The following is a 26786-nucleotide window of genomic DNA, read 5'->3' as shown; positions in this document are numbered from 1 at the left end:
CGCCACCGATTTCGTTTGGCTGTGACGGGCAAACGCTTCCGAAAATCAAAAATCCTTCTAGTAACTTTTGTGAGGCTTGGTCCAAGGATCATGTACGTCCAGTTTCGTGAAGTTCGGACCAAATTTGTGACCTGTGAAAATTTAGTTTCGCTTTCTGTTCAATCCAATATGGCGGACGAACGACATGGACACCGGTACTGACCGGACGTTTTAAAGTTGGAACGGTGTCTCTGTCTCAAAGGGCCTAGGCGCAGGAGCTGGCCAAAATGTATCTCCCGGGAATAATAATAATAATAATAATAAGAAAACATAAGAAGAACAATAAGTGTGCTGCTTTCAGCAAGCACACTTAATTAACTAGTTTCAACAATACTCACTTCAGACAGCATCAGCAAATACAGATAGCCATCTATAGATCACTACAGAGAAACCCATGAGATAAATAGGCCTTGAACAAAGCCAGATCTTATTTTCAGTCTAGTAATGAAAGTTTGTCATGTTTGATAACAAGTGTTTCTGTCTAACGCTTCTTGCAACAATGCTATCACACTAACGTTAAAAACAAAATAGTTTTGACTTCAAAGAATTTATTGTAATGAAATTCAAAGCCTTTTTGATGTTATAAAAAAATATATATAATATGCATAATGTACTTTTCAAAAAATATTTGCAGAAGAGATGATGTTCTGTTTGAATCTTTATGATTCTTTGAACTGATATAAAACATGATCATTCCTCTTGAGAAACAAATGCAAGATATAAAGGTTACAAATGAATCATAAATCACTCTGGAGTGAACAAGTGCTTCATCTGTTCTGTGCAAATACTCACACATACTCGCAACACAGAAGAAAGGGTTAAATTTGCATTTTTATTTATAAAAAGGCCACTGCCCAAAGTACTTTGTTTTTAAATAGGCATGTTTAACAAACTGCATTAATCTGTGTACATAAAGGCCTATTTCAGCCAAATATACACCACAGAAACTTGTTTGGCCAAGGAGAGGACACTGAAGTTTTTTTTTTAGTACTTGACTTCTGAGAGAGGAAGATGATTTGATCATGAAAAAAATTACATATTCCTTTTTCACTTCAGCAATGATTGTGATAATGACAAAGATGCAAACTAAGATAAAAATAAAAATATTTCTGCCACAATTTTTTTCCTCGTGCAAAGTAATCATACTTCAATTGAAATGAACATCTGCAAAATATCGAAAACATAACGTGCCTTTAGAGCACCTCTCGCACAAATCTGTTAAATATTTGCACACTCTAAAAATTCTGTCTAATGCATTTATCTCCACCTTATATTCAGTGCAAATATATATCTCAGATTAAGATTACAAAGCTTGATGGTACAGCATATCCACAGAATTCACAAGAAAATACATTTACTCCTAATTCTTTTGAGTGTCATGTATAAATAGTCCAGTATCTATAAACAGTCTACAATAGTCCATTAATGATATACAAGTCCATATCAAGAGTCCTACACACAGAACGTCTACCCACAGTGCTGCAGACTTTAATAGTTTGGAAAAGACAAAAATACCGTTCTTTAGCAGGTGATTCTTTCATTTCCTTACACATCTTCCTCCTCAAGCCTCCTTCTAGTTTCGAGAGGGATCAGAAAAAAGGAAAATGACCAGTCAAAGTAATGGAAAAATCCAAACCGTTGGAGCTTTGACACTCATTCAGAAACCAAAATGACAGACACGTGAAGTGAGTTTCACATTAGAGTGCAACAAAAGCAACAGAAAAACAGTGAAATCACATGACAAAAAATAAAAAAAGAGCAGCATATTAACTGTAAACTGGGACCACTGTGTGGCATAAATCCATAAATCCTGGGGTATGTTTACAAGAATTCACCTCACAGGCATTAGCATTCATGTTTTGGGCTCCTGCAAGCCAAACCCCAAACGTAAATAAATAAAAAACAAAAAACAAACATAAATAATTGCATATAACTAAGGCAATGTGACGAATACTGAAGTTGATTATGTACAATATGTCTAAGCCCGTTTCATGTGATCGTTTCTAGCAGACCAGGAAGGCACAATTTCCACATAATTTTTTTTCATTTATTTCTACTTTGGGAAAAAAAAAGAAAAGTAAACTGTACAGTTTTAGCACAGAAAAAAAGAACACATTTGTCTTCCACAGCAGCGGTGTAATTCTCTCAGCTTCGTCAACACTGATTAAGCAGAAACAACACAAGATGGTGGTGAGCTCTTGCCAAGACTCCAAACACTGTGAATCTCTTGCTGCTAAGGGGTTAAGTTTTGTGACACTTTTGAGTCAGATAATTCTCCAAGAATCCAGAATGCTGTTGTGAATTTGACAGTTCCAGATCTCTGTTTAAACGTCGGGTTTCTGGAAGGTCATTTGAACTGCGAGGGCCCTGAAGGCCCGCAAATCCTGGAATGCAAATCGACTGAAAATTCGGAAACATTTAACAAAGCTCAATGAAATCACAAGGAAACCCCTCAGGTTTGCACGATTTAATGCCATAACCAGTTTGACTCGACAAGTCGATTGATTACTGTACACGCTCGAATGAGAGAATCAGCATGTGTAGAGATGAAGACTCCTTAATGTATGTCTAGAACAGTCACAGGTGAATCATTCTCTGTGCCTTCAGATTGGCAAGCAAGGCTTGTTCTTTAGTAAGAACGGTTAAGCCACTGTAAAACAGAAGGACAAGAAACAAACAAAACCGAAAAACAGGAATCTGAACTTGCCAAGAGTGCATCAACAAATGCAAAATCAATACCATCATTTGTCACATTTTAAAGGCAATAGAGTCTTTCTCACTTTGTTTGGTTGGGGGTTCTAAAAAAAAGCTGAAGAGATATGTGGTAGCTTGGAGTGTATAAAGGGGTGTGTAGGCGTTTAGAGGTGTGCTGAAGTGCCGCTGTTACCTGCGACCAGTTTCCACATGTCTGATCAGGTGAATGTTGAAGGGGCTGTCTGCGAGCTCAGGGTGTTGTTCAACGGGCAGAGCGTAGAACCCATCATACCCTGAGACACGGCCCTCTGCAATAAGCTCATCCTTTTCTTTATCAGTCCATGACAAACTTCCGCCCTCCCCCTCCAGGACCCTTTTCTGCTCCCGTAGCCATGCCCCTTGCACAGCTCGTATTCGTGCCGCCTCCAGCACACGTGTGCGTTCTTCCTCCGGCGATGCTCCGTAGCGAATGTTAAAGCTAAGCGCCCCCTGCTGGAGCACAATGTCAGCGAATCGCCGCATTTCCCCTCCAACCATAGCACTTATCTGGGAAACAGAGACGTTTACGCCGTTCTCCAACACTCTGACTCCGCCTCCGGCACCGCCCCCGGCCACTCCCAGATCTGCCTCAAGTGGGCCGGCCTTGGTGAAATAGTGTGTGTCACGCCCTTCCACTGTGAAATGGAGGCCACGCAGGTATAAAGCACCGTTCAGCACAGCCGCCACACGACGGCTGTCCTCGCTTGCCACGCCGATTATCTCAGTTGCCACCACTCCATCACGGACGGCAAATTTCACACCTTTGCCGAAAATTGAAGAAATGGCAGAGAAAATTGGCATGCGACCCTGCCGACCTCCAATTTTCCCATTGGCTGGCGTCATGGGGAGGCGATCCAGTGAAATAAAGTTTTTCAAGTGCTTCTGAAGGTCACACTGGATGCCGAGTACAATCTGAGGTGAGATGTTATGAAATAGTTATCATAAGTCTTGTTTGACTGGTGCACAAAATTAACTCTTAAAGGAATAGTTTACCAAAAAATTAACCCACATGACCGGATTGAGTCGGTGAGTTGGATTGGACATTGCTGCCACTTTCATGAATGTGTCAAGGAGATATCTATCATATGACTTGCATAATACTTTTAAGATTATTTTATGGTGCTTTTTGGTCATATTGGAATTTAGCCCCAATCCTGATTCATTTTCACTTTTGTGTTCAAAAGAGAAAAAAAGGTCAGAGTTTGGACCAACATTATTATCATTATTGTTCCACAACTTGACAAATGATGATGACAAGAAAAAGTTAATAAAAAGAAAAGAAAATTAGTTTTTTTAGGTAAACTATTCATTTAAGACTAGACTAAACAGACTAATTATGTTGGCGATGAATGCTGTGCTATGGGAAACCTCAACTTACCTTGCTGGTGTCCCAGGTTTGTGTGCGGATCTGTGTGGCCATCATCTCATATGTTTGCTCTGTGTTCTCCACCTTTGGTTTGGGGAACCCTGGAACCACATTATGAAGCTGGAACCCAAAGAGCTGCAGCCAGCTACTGATATCTGTACAGAAACAGATGCAAAACACTGTAAAGACGTTTAAGATTTTTGTTTAGCTTTTTATAAAGAATGCCTTACAGGTTTAGAACTTGCAACAGAAATTCTCATGTTTCTCAGAAATTCTCTGAAATTTTAGTGTAGACTACATAAGGAACTGTTCTGCTCATGTGAATGCAATATTACAGAAAATACTGAGCTACATAAAAGACAAGTCAGCTATAAAAAATGTAATGCAGTGTGAATGCGTCCCTAGCCGTACCAACCATTGAGGCCCCCAAGGTCTGAACCTCTGTGGTATATAATAAAAGTCGCAAAATAATTTCCTAATAATAACTGTTCTTTGGTGCTGCAAATATACTGTACAACGCCAAGATAACCGACTTTCTCATCTGAGCTGATCATTGCTCTAACAGTGAAACTGAGACGTACAATCCAATAAAAAAGCGGGCATTACCATTACTTTTTAAAAAGGCGAGCGTGAATTCCAGCAGAACGCTTCACTTTTAATGGTCAAAAGTGAGATGTAAGATGTAAGTAGGTAGCTAAACTGTGAAGCGATAGAAATGTTAAACGACCGACAGTACTATCCAGGACTGTAAACAACTCAACCGGAGCAATTTTCAGCATATTATGCATAAGATTAAGAATGAATGTGTGTAAATTGTGAATAATTTTTTCTAGCATTTTAACTTTTCTTAAACTTTCAGTTTAGCCTTTCAGTAAATCCACTTATTCTCAAAACTACATAAAAATGTAGACAGGGTAACCATGGTAAAATGTGTGGCTTTGACAAATGCGTAGGTTGTGGATAGGACAGTCATTTAGCCTATTGTAATGAAAAAATAGTTAGCAATTTTATCTTTTTTCATCACCTTCTTCCTTTAATTTTCTCTTTTTGGCAAGAAACCTGCAAGTATTTGCATCCTTTGTATTACTGTGCATTCACACCGCCACTGGCGATAGTGTCAAAGTGGCCGGAAGTCAATCATTTTCAATGTGAGCCGGTGGCGAGCTCCGGCGAGAAGCGGTGCGGCGCGGCGCGTCTTGGGTGATGTGGGCGTCGAGGAGGGTTGAAGTCAGGTAAACTTTATGGTAATGAGCTATGACGTGGTTCGGCGGCATCCAATCAGAATGTAGAAGTCCTCTGCTTGAGAGGATTCCAGAGAACGCAGTCCTGTAAACTTTGGTTCCGACCACATTAGTTACCAAGCAAAATGGAGGAGAGGTTGATCATGTCAATTCGATAAGAAGGTGCGCAACACTATTTATAGGCAACATTTTTGTGCTAAAACGCTTGTTTTTCAGCGGGAATGCAAATTAGACTAGCACTTAACCATGAACACAAAAGCCACACCATACAAATGGCTTTTGATTGGTTTATTTCGTTTATTGGATCAATTTCTTACTTTGACATGTACAATATTCCATGAGGTTAACTTACACCCTACTTGTGGTCAGTCTGCACATATAACGACGATCAACATGCTTGTTTGCGTTGCGGCCCCTTTAAATAAAGTTTCAAAAAAGACCAAGCATTCCATCTACGTCATAACGTCAGAGCGTCCACAAATATTTCTACGCCGTTAGTGACAGGGCAGCCAGAACAAATTTTGACACTCTCACCGGCGGCGGTGTTTATGCACAGCATACAGTATATGCCCATGGCTGGTCAGTGCTCAAAATTTAAAGTGAGAGTTCTATTTCTAAATCTCTATGTACGGCCATGAGCATGACAAAAACATTTAGCATGAGTCAGAATTCCCCTGGATTCAGTGAGACATATGGGATTGATGTATTGAACATTTACATACTGAACAAACCTTTTTGTTTTGCACATCCCTTTTGCAATCACTGAAACAGTAGAGCCTCTCTAAAATGGTGTTGACTCTGGGTTTATGAAGACCTTGTTCTAATGCCAAACTAGCCTCGAGCAAGACACTTGACCCTAGTTAGCTTGAGGGAGACTGTCCTAGTAATTAGTCTACAGCACGTTGCTTTAGCTATAACTAATGAATCTCAGCTCTACCATGTGCTATTTCTCAGCTGTTCATCTCCCCTTAGGGAAATGTCACTGGCATAAAAGCACAATCACAGCTCACAAAGCCAAACCAAAAGCATGACATTTATTTCACTTGACTGGCTATGGCCCCCTGCTTATAATTTCTACATAAAGTACAAGTGAATCTGATCATATTGGACTTTCCAAGTTGAAGTGCCTAGCCAGTTAGGGAAAAGATTCTCTGATAATTATATTTCTGTTTTATCTAACTTTAGCAAGTACATTCAAAAAACTTAATTAGTCACAGAACTTTTTTCTTACCTGTTGTGAACTTGGTTACATCCTGTAAGTTTCCCAGAGGATAATTGTTCCTAAATGAATACAAATTAAATGGCTTGGGATTCACACTCAGCTCTGCCCACAATTCGTGATTGGGAGTCGTCCATCTTCCAGCTACCACGTCATAGTCGCGTCGACCGAGATGCACCAACCGTGTGAAAGAGTCATAGAGACCACCCTGAAAGCCAAAGACCAGAGGAAAGGTGGGGTTGGAATCTCGGTAAACGTCTCCATACGGTGTGTACCGAATTTCCTTCACCACGTGGCCGCGACTACTGAAAACTGCAAGAGGAGTTCCAGCATTGTCACATGCTATATAGAATTCCTCGCCGCTGCTCATCTCCATGGCGATGAGGTGTCCTTGAAGGTCATAATAGAGGGAAGTGATCTCCGCACTACTGTGGTTGTACAGGTGCGTCACCCGTGTCGGTTCCATCAGATCAGCGTAGAAGAACTGCAGCTGTGCTCCATCACTACTACGGCTGGCCACTCTCCTCCCGAGCCCATCGTAACGGTACCACATCCTCTGTCCGCTGTCCCGGTCGTAGGCGCCCAAAAGCAGTCCATTCGAACCGTAATCAAAGAGAAGATTGCCACGGAGACGCAAGAACCCGTCCTCATCGGTGCGGTACTGGATCTCTCCAAGGCGTGTGATGCGGTCACGGAGATCATAGCGTAGCGGTGTCAAACGTGCACTGTTACCGTGACTCAGTAAGTTGATGTTTCCGTTTAGGTCGTAGCTGTAACGCCACTGTGGGCGGTCATTTATGGCGACTGTCTGCAACTGCCCATCTGCGTCATACTCGTATGCATAGCGTGTGATGTTGCTGTCCACACCGATGCGAATATCACAATTTACGACACGTCCCATGCTGTCGTACTGCAGTGTCATCCAGTAGGCGATGGATTTCAGAATCTCATACTGAACCTCGATTACTTGCCCAGTTGGGTTGAAGATTTTAGTGTGCTTCATGGCATGTGTGGTGATGACCTGGTTCAGGTCGTAGTTGATAACGCTGAACTTCCCAAACTGCTCGATTCGTCCCGACACGTCCACGTAGCGGTAGAGGTCAATCGGAAGTGGTGTTTCGTTGATCATAGCTTGCATGCTGGTGACTCTGAAGTTGTTGTAGCTGTAGTCGAAGCGAGCATTAACCAATCCTTCTTCGCTGAAACGATATATTTGTCTACTCACCAGAGGACCTGAATCCAAGAAATAGAGAGAAAAAGAGAAAAGAAAAAAAATAAGATGAGAAGTTAGCAGAGAGCCACACAGAGGTTAGGTAAAACAAGAGTCAGCTTCGCCACAGTGTGAGATTGGATGAACTCCCCCACTGTCAGACGACTGATTGTGATTCAAAGCGCTTTTAGATCAGCCAAGCAGTAGGGGATTGAAAGCGAAGTGACAAAAGGAAGATTAAATGTCAGCCTGTATGTTTATTGGTGCAAGAGTACAACCTGTTTACCTGTCCAACTGCTCACACATCTTACTTGTCTCTCTGTCTCACGGGATTATCACCTCACCTGTTTATTTGTGCAAAGATGCCATGGTGATACCTGTCTCTTTGCTAATTTAAGTAAGCATTTCACCTGGTTACTGGCTACAGCAAAACTTGATAAATGTATGGAAAATCGTATTACCTGGCTTTCTTTAAATTACAGCTGATTGGTATGGTATGACAGTACATAAAATGTAATGGCAGAAATGCCGCTTATACTACAGTAGATATATTTGCATAGCTAATAGAGTACAGTATGTGTCATTTTTAATATAATTAATTAGGAGTAATCAAAAAGGGCACCACATGGTTATTAAAAAAGAAACCACTTTATGGTGAATTTACAGCAAACATAATTAAAGCATGAATAAGAATTGGAATCGTAAAGAATTTAACTCTTTAATGTTTAGTTTAAGAAAGAAATATTTTGAAATGTAATTGTAATTCCATTAACCATATGATCAGATAATTTTAATCACAACAAAACAACCAGACAGTTTGATTCGCTAAAATAGAATAAACTCATAAGAATCATTTGTTCGGGAATTCGTGAATACACTGAAAGCACTGTGTTGTTGAGTCACTAAAAAGAATTGACTCAAAGGAGTCATTTGTTTGGGAATTGGGCTACACTTGTGTTTGTTTTTGATACACACACACACAAATATATATATATATATATATATACCATAATGTAAAATTACTCATACTGTGATATACGATTTTGGTCACACCAATCAGCCCTACTGTCAATATGTCTGTCAGATAACACTGTTTTTGTGCTGCTCTTACCTGTCTGTCTGTAGCGGATGGTGCAAACGAATCCTTCATGCATCAGGTGGATGGTTTTAACAGCACCTGTTGCCTCGTCGTAGGTGAAGGTAATAAGTGTTGAATCATAGAGGATCTCAGCCAGCCGGGCCACTCGGCTGTATTTATAGATTACATTCCTGCCTGTGCCCAGGTACAGGCTCTGGAGCAGGCGCCCATCGTGGGCGTAGTCTTGCGTGAAGCAGGAGGTGGGTGAGTCGGGTGGGGTGTAGGTGTTCCGGTAGTAGCCCACAGATAGAGAGGTCTGCAGGCTGTGTCTCACCATGCTGGGGAGGGTGACTGACAGCAGACAGTCTGTCTGATCGTACTCAAATGTATAGCGCCGCTGACTGTGTAACAACAGCTGAACAGACTGAGAAGGAGAAGAACCAGAAAGAAATAGAGGACAGAGAGAGAATCTCATGAACATGTCGCATTTAAAAAAAATACAAAATTCTTACATCCAGAAAGGATATCTTTTTTTTCATTCCCATTATTCTCAATAGTTAGTATTATTCTGTGCATTACATTTTTTATAAATTGAAAAACAAATCTGAAAAAAAGAAAGAATTAAAAATAAATACTTGTTAAATACTTTTTACAAATACATTTTACACATTTAAATAAATGTATATATTTTGTATTATTATAGTAAAGACAATGAGATATTTTGCATTATGGTAATGCTAATTGGGCTCTTATCATAAAAATAATGTTAGAATGCAAAAAACAACAAAATAAAACAAGATATTTCTTCTCATTTTGGGGTCAAATACAACCAGGGCAGTTTTTTTTTTAAATTCACACAGGCATAGCCCCATCTCTGGCACACATACAGTACATACCTTTTCCAGAAAAGTGTAGCTCCAGATCTTCCCATTGGCCCAGGTCCGTGTGATGATGCGTCCGTTATCATAGTCCCTACGCTCGGTCCAGTTGCCTCTCTGTATGCTGGTGACAAGACCTTCGCTCGAGTACGATACTCGCACTTGATTGTACTTACTGGGGGTCCAGAGCACAGGCCTGCCCTTGTCATCGTACTGAACGCGCAGAGTGAACTTGCGATGGTCATCATAGATCTTCCCAACCCGACTCTCTTGACTATAGTCTATAGACAACACATTCCTGTTGTGAGCCTGAGCGAGAGAAGGGGGTGAGAAAGAAGGTAAAACTTATGATCTTATTACATCAGAGTACACAGAAACGTGTGCAATAAAATTGGCAATAAAAGAAGAACAATTCTTTCTCAGGGGCACAGAGGGAGACAGGGTTGCAGTTATGGCCAACATTATTCAGCATATACATCAATGAATTGACAATTGAATTGAAGCTCCTGATTTCACTCTGTGATTCCTAGATCAATTTCCAGCTCTTTGCAGATGATATGGTTTGGCCGTCTACCACTGTAAGGGGCATACCGCAGAGTCTGGAGCTTCAAGAAGATTTTGCTCCCATAAAAAGATAATGTCCTGTAGAGATGCCTGTTAGAATTTGGCTAAATATATTAGAATCAGTAATTGAGCCGGCTGCCCTTTACAGCAGCGAGGTGTGGCGTCCACTAACAAATTAGAAATTAGGCAAATGGGGAAAACATCCAACTGAGACCTTGCATGCAATATTCAGTAAAAAATATCTTAAAAGTAAATGGGAACACCGCAAATAACGCATGCAGGGTGGAATTAGGCCAATAACATTAATTCAGTGATCCCTGTATCATTATAAAACCTTGCAATGAGAAGAGTTGAGTAAAGAAAACAGACCGCTCGCTGAGCAGGTCCTGAGTTTTACAATTAATTGTACTAACATACATGCCCCTTGTGACCAGAGTAATTCTGTGAGCATAATTAGAATAAACCAAATTACAAACCCAAGCAAAATATGGTTATATCATATTTGGAAATCCAAAGTAAAATGCAATTCTGTTTGGACCTAATAATACTGCACAGTGGCAGACTACTTATGCTGCCTTCCATTCATCAAGTACTGTATAGTCAGATTTTCCAACTTGGAATCATCCACATATGACTTTGAATGGAATGAAGCACTGTCCACTGTGTCAGATTGAAAAAATCTTGGGTCAGGTTCAAGATGCGCTCTGCACTGGCAGCTCATTGTCTCTTTGTCTGTCACCGAATGAGTGACAGTGAGAAAGTGGCATTGTCTTCTTGTGCCTTTCTCAAAAAATAAACCTACTTTTCAAATTCATTATTAATAGGGCCAGGCACGTGCACAGGTAGGGAATTTTTGCAAATCATACATTATTACAAGGAAAAATATTAACACACGAGGCATAACAAATAGGCATAAATCTAGCTTACACATTTACCCAAATTATTATACGCCTGTTTAACCGAAGCTTATTTGGGTGGGTTTCTCCCATCCCCAATGTCACTTCTCTGTCTTTTACGGCCCTGACGAGGACGTCGGTCTCCTCGGCTGTGAACCGCTCCTGGCGCGCGCCTGGCAAATCCACCGTTATAATAGCAATCCGCCATGGAGCAAACACGCCTGCTCTTAAAGGGAATGTGAGATGTCGCTCTGATTGGTTTATTTCACGTTACGCCCAAACCACACCTATGAATAATGAAGCTACTTCAGACCAACCCATTTTAGATTTGCGTCGGCCGCAAGAGTCATTTATCCCGCCGGTATAATAGCAAATGCGCCCAAGACCCGCCCACAAAGTTACTTGCGTTTCGCGTTTGATACTTGCGTTTCAGATCGTTAAAATAGGACCCTATGTCTATAAAGGCTCATATTTTATTTATTTGATGTCTGACTGAGACATGTGGGACCTGAGAGAGAGGTCTAGCATTTCCCATCTAGTCATAGCCAACCTAGACCTACACATAAATAGCCTGTGCATATAGTAGCATTTCAACTTTTATAAAATAAGATTTTGGCCAAATGTATTTTACAACAGGAAAAACTGAGCACCCATATAGCTACAACAAACTTGTTTGTAACCTGTTGATGAAAATGTAATGTGATGCCGCCAGCGCCGTTTTAATGATGGACAAAATGCACATTTGCCCACATTCGCTGGTCAAAAACCCCGTAACTGCATTTGAGTTTGAATTTTGTAAAATATGAACAAAATATTGATAAGTACTACAACAATATATAATTTGTTTTACCATCGGAAAATCATTAGCACAAAATTATGTTAAAAATTAAAGATTCCGAAAACATTGAAGGAGATCCCATAATTATTTGATATTTACAGTGGTAACAACAAATTATATGACATGATTAATATCATATTCTTAAATATGATTGTTTCATTATAAATATGGTGATTATCACTAAGGTGGACACCCAACTTAATATATTATTTACCATCTGAATCTAACCATGTCATGTCAACAAATGGAAAAGTCAACCAGCTATTTATTATGTTAATTATTGTGCCTTTCACCCCAACAGCAGGGGCGCCTTTTACCCTAATTACATATTCTTCCGTTATTGAAAAACTGTTGCTTTAAGTAGCTTGAACTGAAAATCATTAAGACCTTTGTCTCAAAATATATCCAATAATTATAGCAATTCTCATTTGCTACTTAAATCTACAACATTTAAAAAATATAGGAATTTATACTTAAAGTAAATCCTACTAAAAATGAGATTTACTGTATGACATTTTCTGTTAACTTCTATTAATTAGGGGTTCAAGCATGAAATGCTGAAACCCTATTGTAATTGTAAGGATTCATAAAACGCATCGTGCAGGCCAAACCGTAAGGCCTAGAGACGTGAAACCTGGCCAGATGGTAGGCCTCAATTTGGGGACAACCTATCAGAGTATGACCCCGATTGGCCCATAGGTGGCGCTACAGCAACCAAAAGTACAAAATCGCTCATAACTCTTAGGCCGTTTGACCTAGACTCAAGTGCCTTACACCACCGTGATCCCTGGCTCAAGGCGGACAAATGGCTATCTCCAAATTCGATTTAGCCAGGAAAAATTTTCTGCTATGTCGCATTTTGTCCAAAACCTACTTTTGCGAACTAGTCCCTGGTTTTTCGCCCGATTGGAACCAGACCAGTCTAGGACAATTCTCTGGACTCTCTAGATCAATAGTTATCGGAAAATTTTTTATGGAGATCGGACGATAGGTGGCGCTATAACTGTTAAACAGCTTTAAAACCATGTATTTCCTATGGTACATTGCCTGTATTGGCTGTAAATGGTATTTTCCATCTATTATGTCAGTGGTTACATGCTTGCTAAATAAAACTTAATAGCTTTTGATGCTTTTGTGCTTTAATGCCTTAAAGGCCTTAATTGCTTGAACCCCGATAAATGCTGCTTGCAGCTTTAATATTAATTTGCAATTGTAATTTGTAGTGACTGTAAAGCACACTAAAACTGCAACCAAGAAGTGAAACTGAACAGTGAAAGAGTGAATATTAGAGAGCATAAAATAGAGAAGAGAAAGATTTAAGGAGTTTATTTTAAGAGGAAGTTGGAACAGTGTGTGAAATGCAGGGTAAAAAAAAACTGTGCAGTGCCTGTTATATGGTATATAGAGAGAATATTAGAGAGAGCAGATGTAATGTAGTCTGTAATCTACTGTAATGTAGTCTGTAATCTACTGTAATGTAGTCTGTTTCTTCCATTTTTACCACGCTAAAGTCCCTTTAAGGTCCCCTGCGGCCATCTTTGTAATGTCCTGGGCAGCTATTAGTAGTCAGGTAAGTACAGATTCTATGTAGATTACTGGAATGAGGAAAGACCGAAAGACAAAACTGTTTTCCAAGCTTACATTTCAATAACACATATCAAATCACTTACAAAATCAATACCCAGTGTTTTACTTCTGTCAGAGTTTCCTCCCACATTTTAGGAAGACAATGAACATGTCAAATAAATAAATAAAGCTTTTAAAATCATGCAATTTAAGCTTAACGCACAATGGTGTTAATTAAAGCTAACTGTTGCACTATTATTAGAAATATGCATTGTGAGAGGCAAGATTAGTACTTTTGATTTAGAGCGACCCAGGTTCAATTCCAAAGCTGGAATAAATTAATTTAAATTAAATTAAAAAATGCAACTCTGTGGAAGTGGATGAATAACAGAAGCAGGATCTTTTTTGGTTCCATTTAGTAAGCAATTTCACTGACTTGACCTCAATGATGAATGCTGCATTTGCTGTGACAGCTTCACTTGAAACTAATCATGCAATAAGTAGGCTCCTATTGTTAACATTAGTTAAAAATACCTGCTAGTATGTTATAAACTCAACTGTTCAGCACAAACGTGAACACAAGATAATTATTGCATTTTATGTAAGTGTTTGAGCAATCATAAATTAACAAAGATTTGTAACTTTACTATCTCAGTCTGTAAACACCTCACAATAGACTTATTCAGAGGAGCACCATTACAGGTATGAAAGCGAGGCTGTGAGAGATAGACTTACCATTTTTTTCAATGGCATCTGCCGTAAAAAGCTGTAGAAAGCTCCTAGATCACTTATAAATTTCCACAGCTTACATTGTCTGGGTTTTTTTGTCTACTGAAATTCCTCAGAAAGATAGTTTGGCAGTGTTTCTTCAGCAGAACAATCCAAAAATGCATTAAATAACAGTTCATCTCACTGAAGAGATGCTTGTCTAAACCTCACAGCCTCACTTTCATTCCCGTTAAAATCAAAGATGGTGCTGCACTGTAAAAAAAACAAAACAAAAAGCCTTACAATGAACTTGGATATTTAAGTAATTTCAACTTAAATCACATTAAACCGACTTAAAAAATGAGTTGAATCTTGTATAACTTAAAACAAAGTAAAAACATATATTGTCATAACTTATTGATCATCTTTTTTTTTTACAGTGTGCTGTGATTAAGGTCAATGTGTGGCACACATCTTGGAAAAACCCATTGTACCCCATGCACATAACATGCTATACCCTGGTCACCCTAGACAGAAAACACATTATTACCCTCAGTCTCCGTTCATATGCTGTGTAATTCCCTTTGGCCTGTTCACGTCTTTGTCTCCATTCTATAAGGCTGTGAGCTGGTTCCCCTGGCAACGTGATGTTGCACCTTCCGACTGTGGGATGGACGAGGCCTGCCGATGCCCCTGGCAACAACCCCGATGACACGGTTGGTTCAGTGCTGAGAGTAACGTCCATCCCGCTGGCATATGTCACCCATAGAGAGCCGTCATCTCGAACACCGTACACACTAACAGAGTGAGCTGGACAGAGAGAAAGAGTAATATAAGATTAGAAGCATTACATTTATCACATGAAATTATGTCATAATTTCCATTTTGGGTGAACTATCCCTTTAAATGTGTCTGAAGTGTTCAAATACCTTTTGGGGCCACTGTATTGAGATTCACACACACATACATATACACTCTCTCACCTTGTCGAAGTGTGTAGATGGTGTTATCCGCAGAGTGGTTTGTAATTATAATAAAGTTTTCTCTGTTCGAGGCAGTGGCTTCCACTCTGACAGCTTTCTCCATGTTTCCATGGAAACTGCTGACCTCTCCAGTCGGCAAGGTCATGTTGATGAGGTGTCCGTCAGAGTTATACCTGCTCATGAACACACTTTCTGTTAGTCTGAGTGTGTGTGTGTGTGTGTGTGTGTGTGTGTATGAGAGAAAGACTGTATTAAAGTTTAAATTAGTGAGTGTAAATGCATGTGTATGTAAGAGAGTTTAAAGGGGTCATATCATGCATCTTTTCATTTTATTTTTCCCCGACGACATTTGAAACAGTTGTCAAGGCTTCGTGTGCCATAATTTAGTTGTTCATGACAATTTTCCATCCACTCTCTGACCTTTACAACAGCAGTAAACAGGCTGTTTTTTGCTGCCGTGCCTTTAAGACCTCTGTATAAACGCCCTCTTCGCATGCGAAATGAGAAATGCTTTGCTTCACTTACATACGGCCTGGGTTTGCTGCTGGGTCCAATATAGCCTAGTTCATGCTGCTGCATTCTTCAATAACGGCCTCTTTGCAAAGACTGAATTACATTGTGACAGGATCATAAAACAATCCACTGAAATGTGCTGAACTGTGAAGGTGGACCTTCAATGATCAGGGACCTTGTTAAAAATAAACTTCAGTCACACTTTCCTAAAGTGTGACATCCAGAAGGATGTTTTCATTGTTAGTTAAACAAAACTTGGAATATCAGTATCTGTTTTTTAAAGGATAAAGTGTCAACTGTCGTTACCTTGCTGTGACTGTTTAAAAAACCAAAAATGGTCACACTTCAGATTAGGGTCCAATTCTCATTATTAACTATGACCTTTGCCTCAATAAACTCCTAATTACTGCTTATTGATAGTTAGTAAGGTAGTTGTTACGTTTAGATATTGGGTAGGATTAGGGCTGTAGAATATGGTCCTGCAGAATAATGAACAGCCAATATCCTAGTAATATGCTAATAAGCAACTAGTTAATAGTGACAATTGGACCCTAAAGTGTTACCACAAAAACAAAAAACAAACATGTGTCACTGGCATGTAAATGTGGTGGTCGTCTTAATTAATCTCATAATTCCAATAAATGGTTGTTTTGGCTGTGTAACCTGGCTTAACACTCTTCACAAGTTCTGATATTAATGCACCAATGTTCTGACATGTATGCATAAATGGTACCTTTTAAAAATGTGAATTTGTCCTTTTATTTTGTCTGGTTACTTTTTCTTACATAGTATTTTTAAAATCATTAAAGATAATGTAAAAAAACATTACATTTTTGATTATCTCACTGCTGTGACAATTCTTCAACATCCCACCACCCCTGAACTCCACCTATGCTTCTATTCATTCATTACTAACCTCATTATTAAGTAGTCCAGGGGTTATTAAGAGCTTTAGTCGAGTCTCAAGCTGCAGTCCTGTCTTTGACAGCAAGCCAAATCTGTTTACCTTCATTATACGCAGGGATTAGGGAACTCATGAACACTGTGCCAAGCACAAAGGACACAGTTTTATTCAACCGTAGTTTCCCTTGATGGACTTTTTTCAGTTTGTCTACGTTTTAAGAAAGTAAAAATTTAACTCATCTATATACACGGCAGCTTAAACAGCTAATTAAATAAACTAAATGTCTAAATGACAATTACCAAAAGGTTATAGGATAGAAAGCATCATTATCTCAGGATAAAAGTCAATGTCAAGTCCCTGAAAAGACAGAAAAACAAAGTGTGGGTGTAAGATACATTATAAAGATGAAAGTTAAAATTCGCTGATGCACCATAGAGGAACAGACGACTTGACATTTGAATCCGTGTGGCGGCTCATGGCCGGTCGTGTGATGATATGAGGGGGTGAAGCACTTATGACATGTTTCATTTCTCTTTCTCCATTTCTAAATCCGTATTTAGAACTAAACAACTCGAGCTTCTTCATCTTCTCTGTCCCTGTTTTATTTATGTCTAATCAATGTCAATGCCAAATTAAACCATATACTTGTGTCTTGCCACCCACACTTGATGTAAAAGAATAAAAGCTTTCATTTGAGCTTTCAAAGGCCTGCGGTTTAGATCAAGAGACATCGGTGGCTGTGTTCTCCTGTACTCAAAATGTTGTGTCTGCTTGAAATGCACGTGTCTTCCTCATCTACTTCAACATCTTAGGAAGATTTCCTTTCCTCGCTCGCTGGGGGGTTGTAAGCCACTATTTTTCTTTTCCTTTTATCTCCTTTATTTTTCTATTTTCTGTAAAGCTGCTCTGGAACATTGTGTATTGCAAAAAGCGCTATACAAATAAACCTGAATTGAAAAGGGACTAAATGGATTGACTGTGCAGGCATAAGCACCTAATCCACACGGTTTATGCTACTGTATTCTCATTACAACTCTTCTGAAATCTTATTCTAAAACTTTTATTGCAACATTTTCAGATTTCTACATGTACAGGTCGTTGCTATGCGGTTGCTAAGATGTTCTGAGCAGTAGGAGTCAACAGTAACAGTGATGCTCACCTTAGCAAGCACAACTAATACGGCTATGTGTCAAAACTTAATGAGCTGCCTACCTGACAGCATTTTTGGGCATCACAGGCACATTTGAACGTTAGAATCGATCATTTGAATGCCTTCGTCGTGCTTCACTGGTTGCCAGACACTCGCATCAAGACACAAATGCTTGCATATTGAGCAGCCTCTCACTTTTGCAAATCAAATCACCAGGCAGCACAAAATCACTTTCCCAAAATTTCACTATTCCTAAATGATCGTCTCGACCCGAGCCTCTTGGCACCTTCAAAAAAAATTAAAATAATAATAATAATAATAATTCTAAAGTGAGGGTCTCAAACTTGAACTTGGGGACCACCAGCTAAGTGGAGGGCCAATTGAAGTGTTTTTACAGCCATGTATTTTGAGTTGACCGGCTCATCTGTCCCTCATTCCTTGCATAACTCTGCACGTTTAGTTGACTAATGACGCCTGAGATTGTATTCCTGCAATTTTCTGTCTGCAGATCGGCCATGTAGCCGGCAAATTAATAAACCAGAAACATCACAAGCTGGCTTTGATGTAACAATTGATTCAATACTGTTAATGCACTTATTCTTTCTAAAAAATCAAAGCAAGAATAATAAATAAATAAATAAATAAATAAATCTTAAACTACTCATTACTGTCTCCCTTACAGCTGTATTGTAACTTAAACATTTCTGAGAAATTCTGGGACTCTGATGTATACTGTTAGTAATGAATAACTTCTGTTGTATTCCTGATTCATAACTGAGTCACTTTGAATAGAGGCAAAATGAACAACTGCATAAGGTAAACTGCCTATAATTCCCCAAAATTAAGTTTAGAAAGGCAGTTTACTAGGTTCTGAGCTTTTTCTGAGCACTTTCTAACACAAGTCATTACTGCATGCAGATCAGATCTGAGAAATTCTCTGAACCAGAGGCGCTTGTTGACGAGTTTGGAACACCTACGTTGGCGCATATTCTGCTTTGAGGTATGTTTCTGAAATATTCAGTGCTTACTACTTCTGGATGAAGGGAACTGATCAAAGTCAACACACCATCCTTCAGTGCTGTGTGCACAACAGAACGTAGCAATATCATTTAAATGAGCTTCCACAGTGTTGCAGAATAAGCTACAGGCATCTAGCCAGGATAAAAAGTGCCATATGAACCCATTTAAAATTGATAAACATGTTAACTAAAATGGTAACACTCTAGAATAAAATGTAATTAATCAACATTAGTTTCACTTAGTTAACGGTATCACAAACTACCGACAGACAGTTCTTTTGACTCTATTAATTATTCTAGGTTAATGTTAATTTCGACGAATACTAATCATTTTCACTTTTTAATTATAATATTACATATTTCTTTATTTTATTTCTTTATTTTGTGTATTTGTGTTTTGTTTCATTCCGCTTTTTTAAATACATTATACAAGAAAAATTATAATATAACTTGAAATGTATTTAAATAAATGAAATGCTGCTAAAATTTGTTTATTGTTTGCTCACGATACCTATGCATTAACTAATGTTGACGAATAGCAATTGTAAAGTGTTACAACCCAAGAAATATTGCTTTCTGATATTATCATTTACAATTATTTCATAACAAAATTCAATTCATAAAACATAAGTTAATGCATTCATTTTAATGGGCAGTATTTTTTATATAATAATATTTAAATAAATGAACAATTATTAGGATTGATAAATGCTGTTAAAATGGTTACTGTTTATTGTTAGTTTATGATACCTAATGAATAAATGTTAACGCAAAGCAAGCATAAAGTGTTACCACTCACAAAAAAAGAAAAAAAAGAGGCTGCTTTCTGTTTCTATTGTTTACAAATCGGCTTTTGGTTATTGTGCATAAAAGGACATAAACTAAACTATGATTTTGGCACCTCTAGCCTGAACCATAAGGTGTCAGTTTAATGTTTGAATATGGTTTAGTAAGTGCCAGCAGGGGGCAGTGTCTCACAACAGACCGAACACAGGCATGTGATCCGCCTCAACACTACATCATGAGCTGCATGAGAACGTGTATGTGTGTGTATGTGTGTGTGTGTGTGTGTGTGTGTGTGTGTAAACACAGTGTGTGAAAGGTCACCGAGTTGATCAAACAAAAAGGAGAGAAAGAGAGAGAGGAAAAGAAGCCCCTGACATTTTCACACTAAATTAGAACTTGCAGCTCAGTCTCACAAATCCCTGAAAATGCCCATGCAAACAGTTTACACACATGCACACACACACTCACAGGTACCCAGGCTCTTTCATAGTGAAATCAAAAGAGGATACAGAGTTCTTTTCTTTATTGGATAGATTAAGGCTGAGTGATTTTCATTGCAGCAGAAAAACACGCAGCTTGAGAAATCGAACTACTGCACTCTTTCAAACGATCTCGGGTAACACTGTCGATCAGACTCTATTAGATTATTTTCCTTCTGATAAATTCTAATAAAGCGTGATTAAATTAGGCGCAGGTAAAGATTAATCTATGCTGGAAGAATATTGTTTTATATACAGTAGAAACGTGCCACTATTCCTGCTGATAAAATGGCCTTAGACTATCAGAGTGTGCAAGTGAGGCTGTGTGGCATGACAGCAGCCGAAATAGACTCTAAGGGAAGCTACGACAGGATATGACACACGAAAACAAAGACAGATCGCGCTATCGTGCGCACCTATAAATCTAGCAATGCAGCGCACTCTCCTGATGAGAGAGAGATAGACAAAAGGAGGGTAAAAGAAGGGCATCACTTACTCGTAGACAGTAGTCCAGCCGTTCTCATTGCTGATGGTAGCGAGCAGCCCCGTGTTGCCGTAGTAACTGAGCTGTGCGAGGTCGTGCGCGAGAGCCGAGATGCGCTTCAGCATCCCGGCATTGCTGATGGTCAGCCAGTAAACCTGGCCGCCCGGGGCAACGAGCCACAGGGGCACGCCATTAGCATCCCGCCGCAACTGCGCTATCGTGCCCTCCCTGCTTGCTATGCTGCTCAGGTGGCCCTCGAGGGTATATGTGAAGTTGAGTAAGTAGTCCCCGGTTACCAGGCTGAGGGTGAACAGGTGAGTACCATTTGGACTGAACAGGTAGAGCTCTTGATCTGCCACCGAGGTGAGCTCGAACAGCCCCTCGGGAGTGAGCTGTGGATGGTTAGCGGTGAGCCGACGTATACGCACATTCCCGAGGTCAGCGATGTAGAGGGAGCCATTAGGAGAAACTGCCAGAGATGAGGGAGACTTCAGCTTGGCGTCGCGAGCGTAACCTCCATCACCTAGGGACAATTTCATGGAGAGAATGAGAAAGAGAAGGGAAAAAAAGAGGAAGTCTAGTTCATTAGGCATTCAGTGTTGGGCTTAACGATTAAACCTCAGAGACCCACTGCAGTAAAAGTGCAACACTCTTCTACATCAGTTAAATAATAAAGTTTTTTTTTGTACAAATTAAATCTGCATTCAACAGAGGCATCCAGGGCTATTAAATGTGTCACACCAACAAGTTTGGCAGGAAAATATTTACAAATTGAATCTCCCAGCATGCCAAAGTCAAACTACATAACTGCCCACTGTCACACTGCTGACAATTAAAAAAAAAAAACATTGACCTGTATTATGTAATATGCAATATGCTGTGTTTTTTCTTCAAAATTGAATGAATGAAAGAAAAAGATAGAAATATTCTTCAGAAGTTTGGGGTCAGCAAGTTGTTTTGCTGTTTTTTGACAGAAGCCTCTAATGCGCACCAATGCTGCATTTATTAGATCAAAAATACAGTTAAAACAGTAATATTGTGAAATTATATTTTAATATATGTAATTTATTCCTGTGATGTCAAAACTGAATTTTCAGCTTCATCACTCCAGTCTTTAGTGTCACATGAGCCTTCAGTAATCATAATATGCTGATTTTATGCTCAAGAAACATTTCTTATTATGAGAGTATTACACATCAGTGCTGCTTCATTTTTTTTTGGAAACCATGATACATTGTTTTTCATGATTCTTTTATGAATAGAAAGTTAAAAATAACATCATTTATTTCAAACATTATAAATGTCTTTGTTGTCCTTTTTTGATCAATTCAATGCATCCTTGCTGAGTAAAAATATTAATTTCCCTAAAAAATATTTTGAACGGTAGTGTAAAATTTGTCTTGCAGTACACGTACACTAAACATTGTCATATAAATAGGGCATAAATAATATATAACAATATTATAATACAAAAACATTTCATATTGAGTAAATCATGGATAAACTATTCTTGATGATTTTCAACATAGGGAAATAAAACATTAGCATGGGTAAGAGGGCCGCTCTCAGATGTACATACTCAAGTTTCAGGCATCTAGCTTACTGGAAAGCCTTTTATAGAAGTCAATGCAATTGCACTGTCTGCCTGTATGCATTTCGAAGTAATTCTTCCAGCATTATGACATTTTAGAGGAATGTATATATAAAGGAATTCTCTGAAATTAACATATCCAAATTTTAGCCTCCTAGCTTACTGTTAAATTTGTATACTATATTAGAACAGCGGTGAAATTTTGCTATTTTCAAGTCACATTTAAGACAAAATATGCATTAAAAACTTGTGATTTTTATAACCAGTGGCTTACAAAAAAAAAAGGTTCAACATGGAAAAATAATACATCATCAGTATAAACAACCTCTCTGAGGGTTATAGTAAATCACTGTGTTTAGCACTGAAATGTATGTTTGTCTCACCTGAGAAACACTCGCAGTTGGGGTCAATCTTACAATCGCATTCACTGGTCGCACCCGCGATTACAACCATTTCTCCATTTGTAGACACTTCTTGTACGCGGCTATGCTTCCGGTCGTCGGTTTCGGCGATGTACAAAGCCCCTTGGTGGCTGACGGCAATAGCTTTTGCTCCCTCCAGCACAGACCGCACCGCTGTTTTCCCCAGAATCACCGGTTCAATACTGGCCATGGGGCAATGGATGGGTCGTCCGGCAACCACTCGCACCTGCTGGGACTCGCTCACCTGGAGCACAAGGTTATTATCAAGAACGTAGAGAGAGTTATCCAGCGGACTCACTGCCAGGTCTGTGGGCCACTCTAAACGCACCTGTGGATACACAAATGTATATTATTAACTGCTATGAAGCTGAAAAAGTGAACAGATTTCACAGCCACTCTCATCTGCTTAAGGCCAATCAGATGTACTCTCAGCAGCTGACAGAAAAAAAGACAATCTCATTTTGACTGTTATTATACTGATTTACATACAGTAATATCAGTGGACAGCACTGTTTTACATTATATACACAGGGAAGACATGAATCATGGGAGAATGTAAAAAATACAGCGCGTGATGGGTCCCAAACAAGTTAAGATGAGGAACAGCTTGATATCACACTGTGACTTGTATTGTGTGGACATGGTTTGGATTTACATAAGAGAGCGAGCAGAAAACTATTCTCTGCAAACTGTCGCACGTCGGTCATCTGGAGGTGGAAACGCCAAAACTACTTTTCACCACTGGAGGTGGAAAAACCTCTTATACCAAAAAAAAAAAAAGAAAAGAAAAAAAAGAAGTCTGCTAAACTATGAGAGCCAAAAGATGTCCCTTGCATCCACTGATCCATTTAACAACGTTAGTTTTGCTGCTTTCAGTCTTTTGTTTTGAACTCACGTGATACATAATGCAAAGTTGCTTTTGCACAGATGCCAGACATATTTATTAAAATATATATCCCTTTCAGACTTGATTTTTTTATACTTAGCAAAAAAAAAAAAAAAAAAGATGTACTTGATATTTGCTCTTCTCCAATGTAGAAGTGAGTATAAAAACAAGATTTGTGCAAACTCATTTTTAATTTTTTTTATGTCCACTACATTGGGCATAACATATACGTTTAAACATATACAGTATGTGAATTAAAGAATACACATACTGTATAATAATGATTGAATGTAATAATGAGCAATCCAGTAAGAATGTAGAAAAAAGGTGAAGTCTTGTTTGATGCTTGCAATGGATGTGTCTAAGTATGTGTGTATATGTCTGTGTTTGTGAGTACTTGCCGATTAATTTGATAATTATAAAACTGTGCATTGTCGAATTAAGGCATCAGAGTGTGTGGAGTGTGTGTTGCTGTGTATTCTCTCTCATATCACATTCACTGTTTCTGTCTCACTAAAACCAATGAAAAAAGTGACAGCTTATAGCCACTTTGAGGACAAATAAAATCATATTGTTAATAATAGTAAACATGAATGTTAATAAAACATTATTTAGCTTTGAAATGCTTGTACAAATTTCCCAACATGGCACACAACTAAGTTGTGGGTTCCTGCTGATAAGTAACACCTGATGTCCATTGTGATGGACATTAAACTTAAAAAAAATGCATGTGTTCTAAAACTCTGAAAGATCTTCTAATTAACTTTGAATATTATCACTTGATACTATTAATATTATAATAGGTGTAAGTTGATGAGGCTGGCATGAACATAAATTAGCATTTAAAGTTCCCCTGTAGTCAATAACTGAATCCCTTAAAACTCATCTTTGATCACCAAAAGTACATATTTAAAAGTTTTTTTTTCCTGTGAAAAAAAATCTTCATGCCTTAAAATAGATTGAATGTAACTCTACACCCTTGCTTCATTTAATATACGTGGATCAATGAATATGCAAATTAGCCCCACCTCCACTTCGCTCACACCAGCTCAGAGATCCACTCGGTCAACTTTAGTCAAGTTACTGTAGTAAATGCTGCGCAATGGTATCGCTCTTCACAATGTCGGACACATAAAGGTAATTAATATGATTACCCTTTTGCTCGACTACATCAAACAGCTAATAATGTGTTGCTAATGTTACACAAACCATGTTCCCATTCACCATCTCAGAGTCAGACAGCTGCCTTCTAAAAATCAACATCCTTAGAAAGGCTTTAAACAAATTAGAACGTCAGTGGGGAAAGGCATATTGTTAATCATAACATTGTAATAAACATCAAATACATAATTAAGCCGCTATACTGATACATATACCTGATTTTATCATATCATCAGAAAAATATACTGGGATAACCTGGCTTCTCTTGAGACTCCACTGCTTCAAAGAATAGTTAATGATATGCTAAAGCTGCCCTGCACGATTGGTTACAAGGTAGTTTGAGGCGTAAGAAACACCAGAGATTTCAAACCTTGTTTTTGAGACGGTCTTTAAATCACTGCAGTTTTAGGGAGAAAATAATCAGCAATGGTGTTGACTTATGAATTTGCACATGGTTTGTCTTAAAGCATATTAAAAACACCACACAGACATATAGTCTTTTGTGATGCTTGAAGCTCAATCAGATTAAGTTAGGGGGTCACATCTTCATTGTGACTGGTTGCTCAGGGATCAATCAGCAACCCCCTGTATATATCTATATCTATATCTATATCTATATAAAAACCCAATAAAAAATACCCCCTGGGCTATCTGCACCTTTGATATAAACCATTTACCTGTTAAATTACCTGTAAAAATAACTATATTATGATATATACCATTACTGTGATAATATTTTAGTCATGCCACCCAGTCCTAATGTGCAGCTAGGTAAAGGAAAAAAAAAAACACGTCCTGGTTGTGTGTGTGTCTGCGGCTGCCCGACAGTCAGACAGTATTGAGTGTGAAGTGTGTCATATCCCAGGCATGCTAGGAATTATGCAGATTTCAGTGCTTCTTTTACCCAGTGGCCTGCGGCACCTCATTTCCCCTTCTCTCTCTCTCCCTATCTCTCCTCACTGTCTGATTCTTATTCACACACAACACACCCCACCGGATGAACTGTGAAGAAGTGCAGCGTGTGTGTGTGTGTGTGTGTGTAGATGGGATCGAGAAAGAGAGAGAGAGAATGAAAGAGAAATCAAGGGACAGTCTGCCAAAAATTGATGCTATTCAGGAGCGGGAAGAATTGTGTCTGACTTTGAAGGGAGAGCGGGCCTGCAGATTTAATGAGGACACACTGAGTTAAACTGCAGGGGGAGAGAGAGACAGAACGAGAGTGTAAAATAGATTTTTAAGAGCACTTTAAGAGAAAGATGTGGAATTGCCTTATGTTTGAGAAAAGCTTTACGATTTTAGTGTTCGAAATGGATGGAGAAAGGCTGAAACCTCAAAGGAGGGAGAGAGAACGAGAGAGAGAGGAAGAGAGATAAAAGAAAAGTAAGGATGTTGCTGCAAGCTGTATAATGTAACTCTGTAGCACCAGAGAGACCTTCGGTATCAGCACTTTCTCACTCTAAAGGTGAACAGCGAAAAGTGTGTTTGAGTGAATCCTGTGGAGCTGAAGAAAAAGGTTGAAAGAAAGAGACAGAGAAGGAGAGAAAGAGAGGTTGGTCCAGACTCTCGCTGTGTGGGGTGTGTATGATGGGTTTCCTTCATCTTTCAGTTCTTCAGCGTCTGTGTGCTGTTATTCACTTCATTTATGTGAGCATGTGAGTAGACGGAGACAGATCATTTTTCTGATGTCTGCACACAAACAGAAAGTTAAAAGATTGTCTGCCTATAAGAAGTTAACAGCGGTAAAATAAACTGAGAAGAGATAGGTCATATCTAAGAAATATTTTGAGATATCTTGATAAAATGTATAGGGCTGGGTAAAAGTACAGATTTTCCAATTAACCGTTAACTTAATTTGAACGATCCCAATATTGATTAATAAATTCAACAAGTTCTACATTTTTTCAGTGTATGTTTTAAATGTACAGCAGCGACCTAAAACATATTTGTATTGCGTTCTGCTGAACTAATGCACTCAAATGCATCATTTAGGCCATTGTTACTTTTCAAAATGAATATTTTTCTTGCAACGGTGTGTTTACGCACCACTTCTCAGCAGCAGTGTTGAATCAGTG

The 26786-nt window shown here is 38.8% G+C and overlaps 1 protein-coding gene across 1 annotated transcript in view; it reads right to left on the bottom strand.

The window, feature by feature from the left end:
• Nucleotides 1–857: 857 nt before the first annotated feature.
• Nucleotides 858–26786, bottom strand: part of tenm1 (teneurin transmembrane protein 1) — a 157985-nt gene continuing 132056 nt past the window's right edge. Inside the window, exons 24-32 of the mRNA XM_084414207.1 lie at nucleotides 22629–22995; nucleotides 20667–21177; nucleotides 15320–15492; nucleotides 14887–15146; nucleotides 9783–10073; nucleotides 8920–9310; nucleotides 6611–7831; nucleotides 4151–4293; nucleotides 858–3684 (exon numbers count right to left, since the gene is read on the bottom strand). Of these exons, the coding sequence (XP_084270333.1) occupies nucleotides 2923–3684; nucleotides 4151–4293; nucleotides 6611–7831; nucleotides 8920–9310; nucleotides 9783–10073; nucleotides 14887–15146; nucleotides 15320–15492; nucleotides 20667–21177; nucleotides 22629–22995 (4119 nt within the window). The 3' untranslated portion in view covers nucleotides 858–2922. The remainder of the gene's footprint in view (nucleotides 3685–4150; nucleotides 4294–6610; nucleotides 7832–8919; nucleotides 9311–9782; nucleotides 10074–14886; nucleotides 15147–15319; nucleotides 15493–20666; nucleotides 21178–22628; nucleotides 22996–26786) is intronic.

The sequence above is a fragment of the Rutilus rutilus genome (genome assembly GCF_951802725.1).
Source record: "Rutilus rutilus genome assembly, chromosome: 7".
In the NCBI taxonomy this organism is placed as follows: Eukaryota; Metazoa; Chordata; class Actinopteri; order Cypriniformes; family Leuciscidae; genus Rutilus; species Rutilus rutilus.
This window is presented reverse-complemented; position numbering and strand designations above follow the sequence as displayed.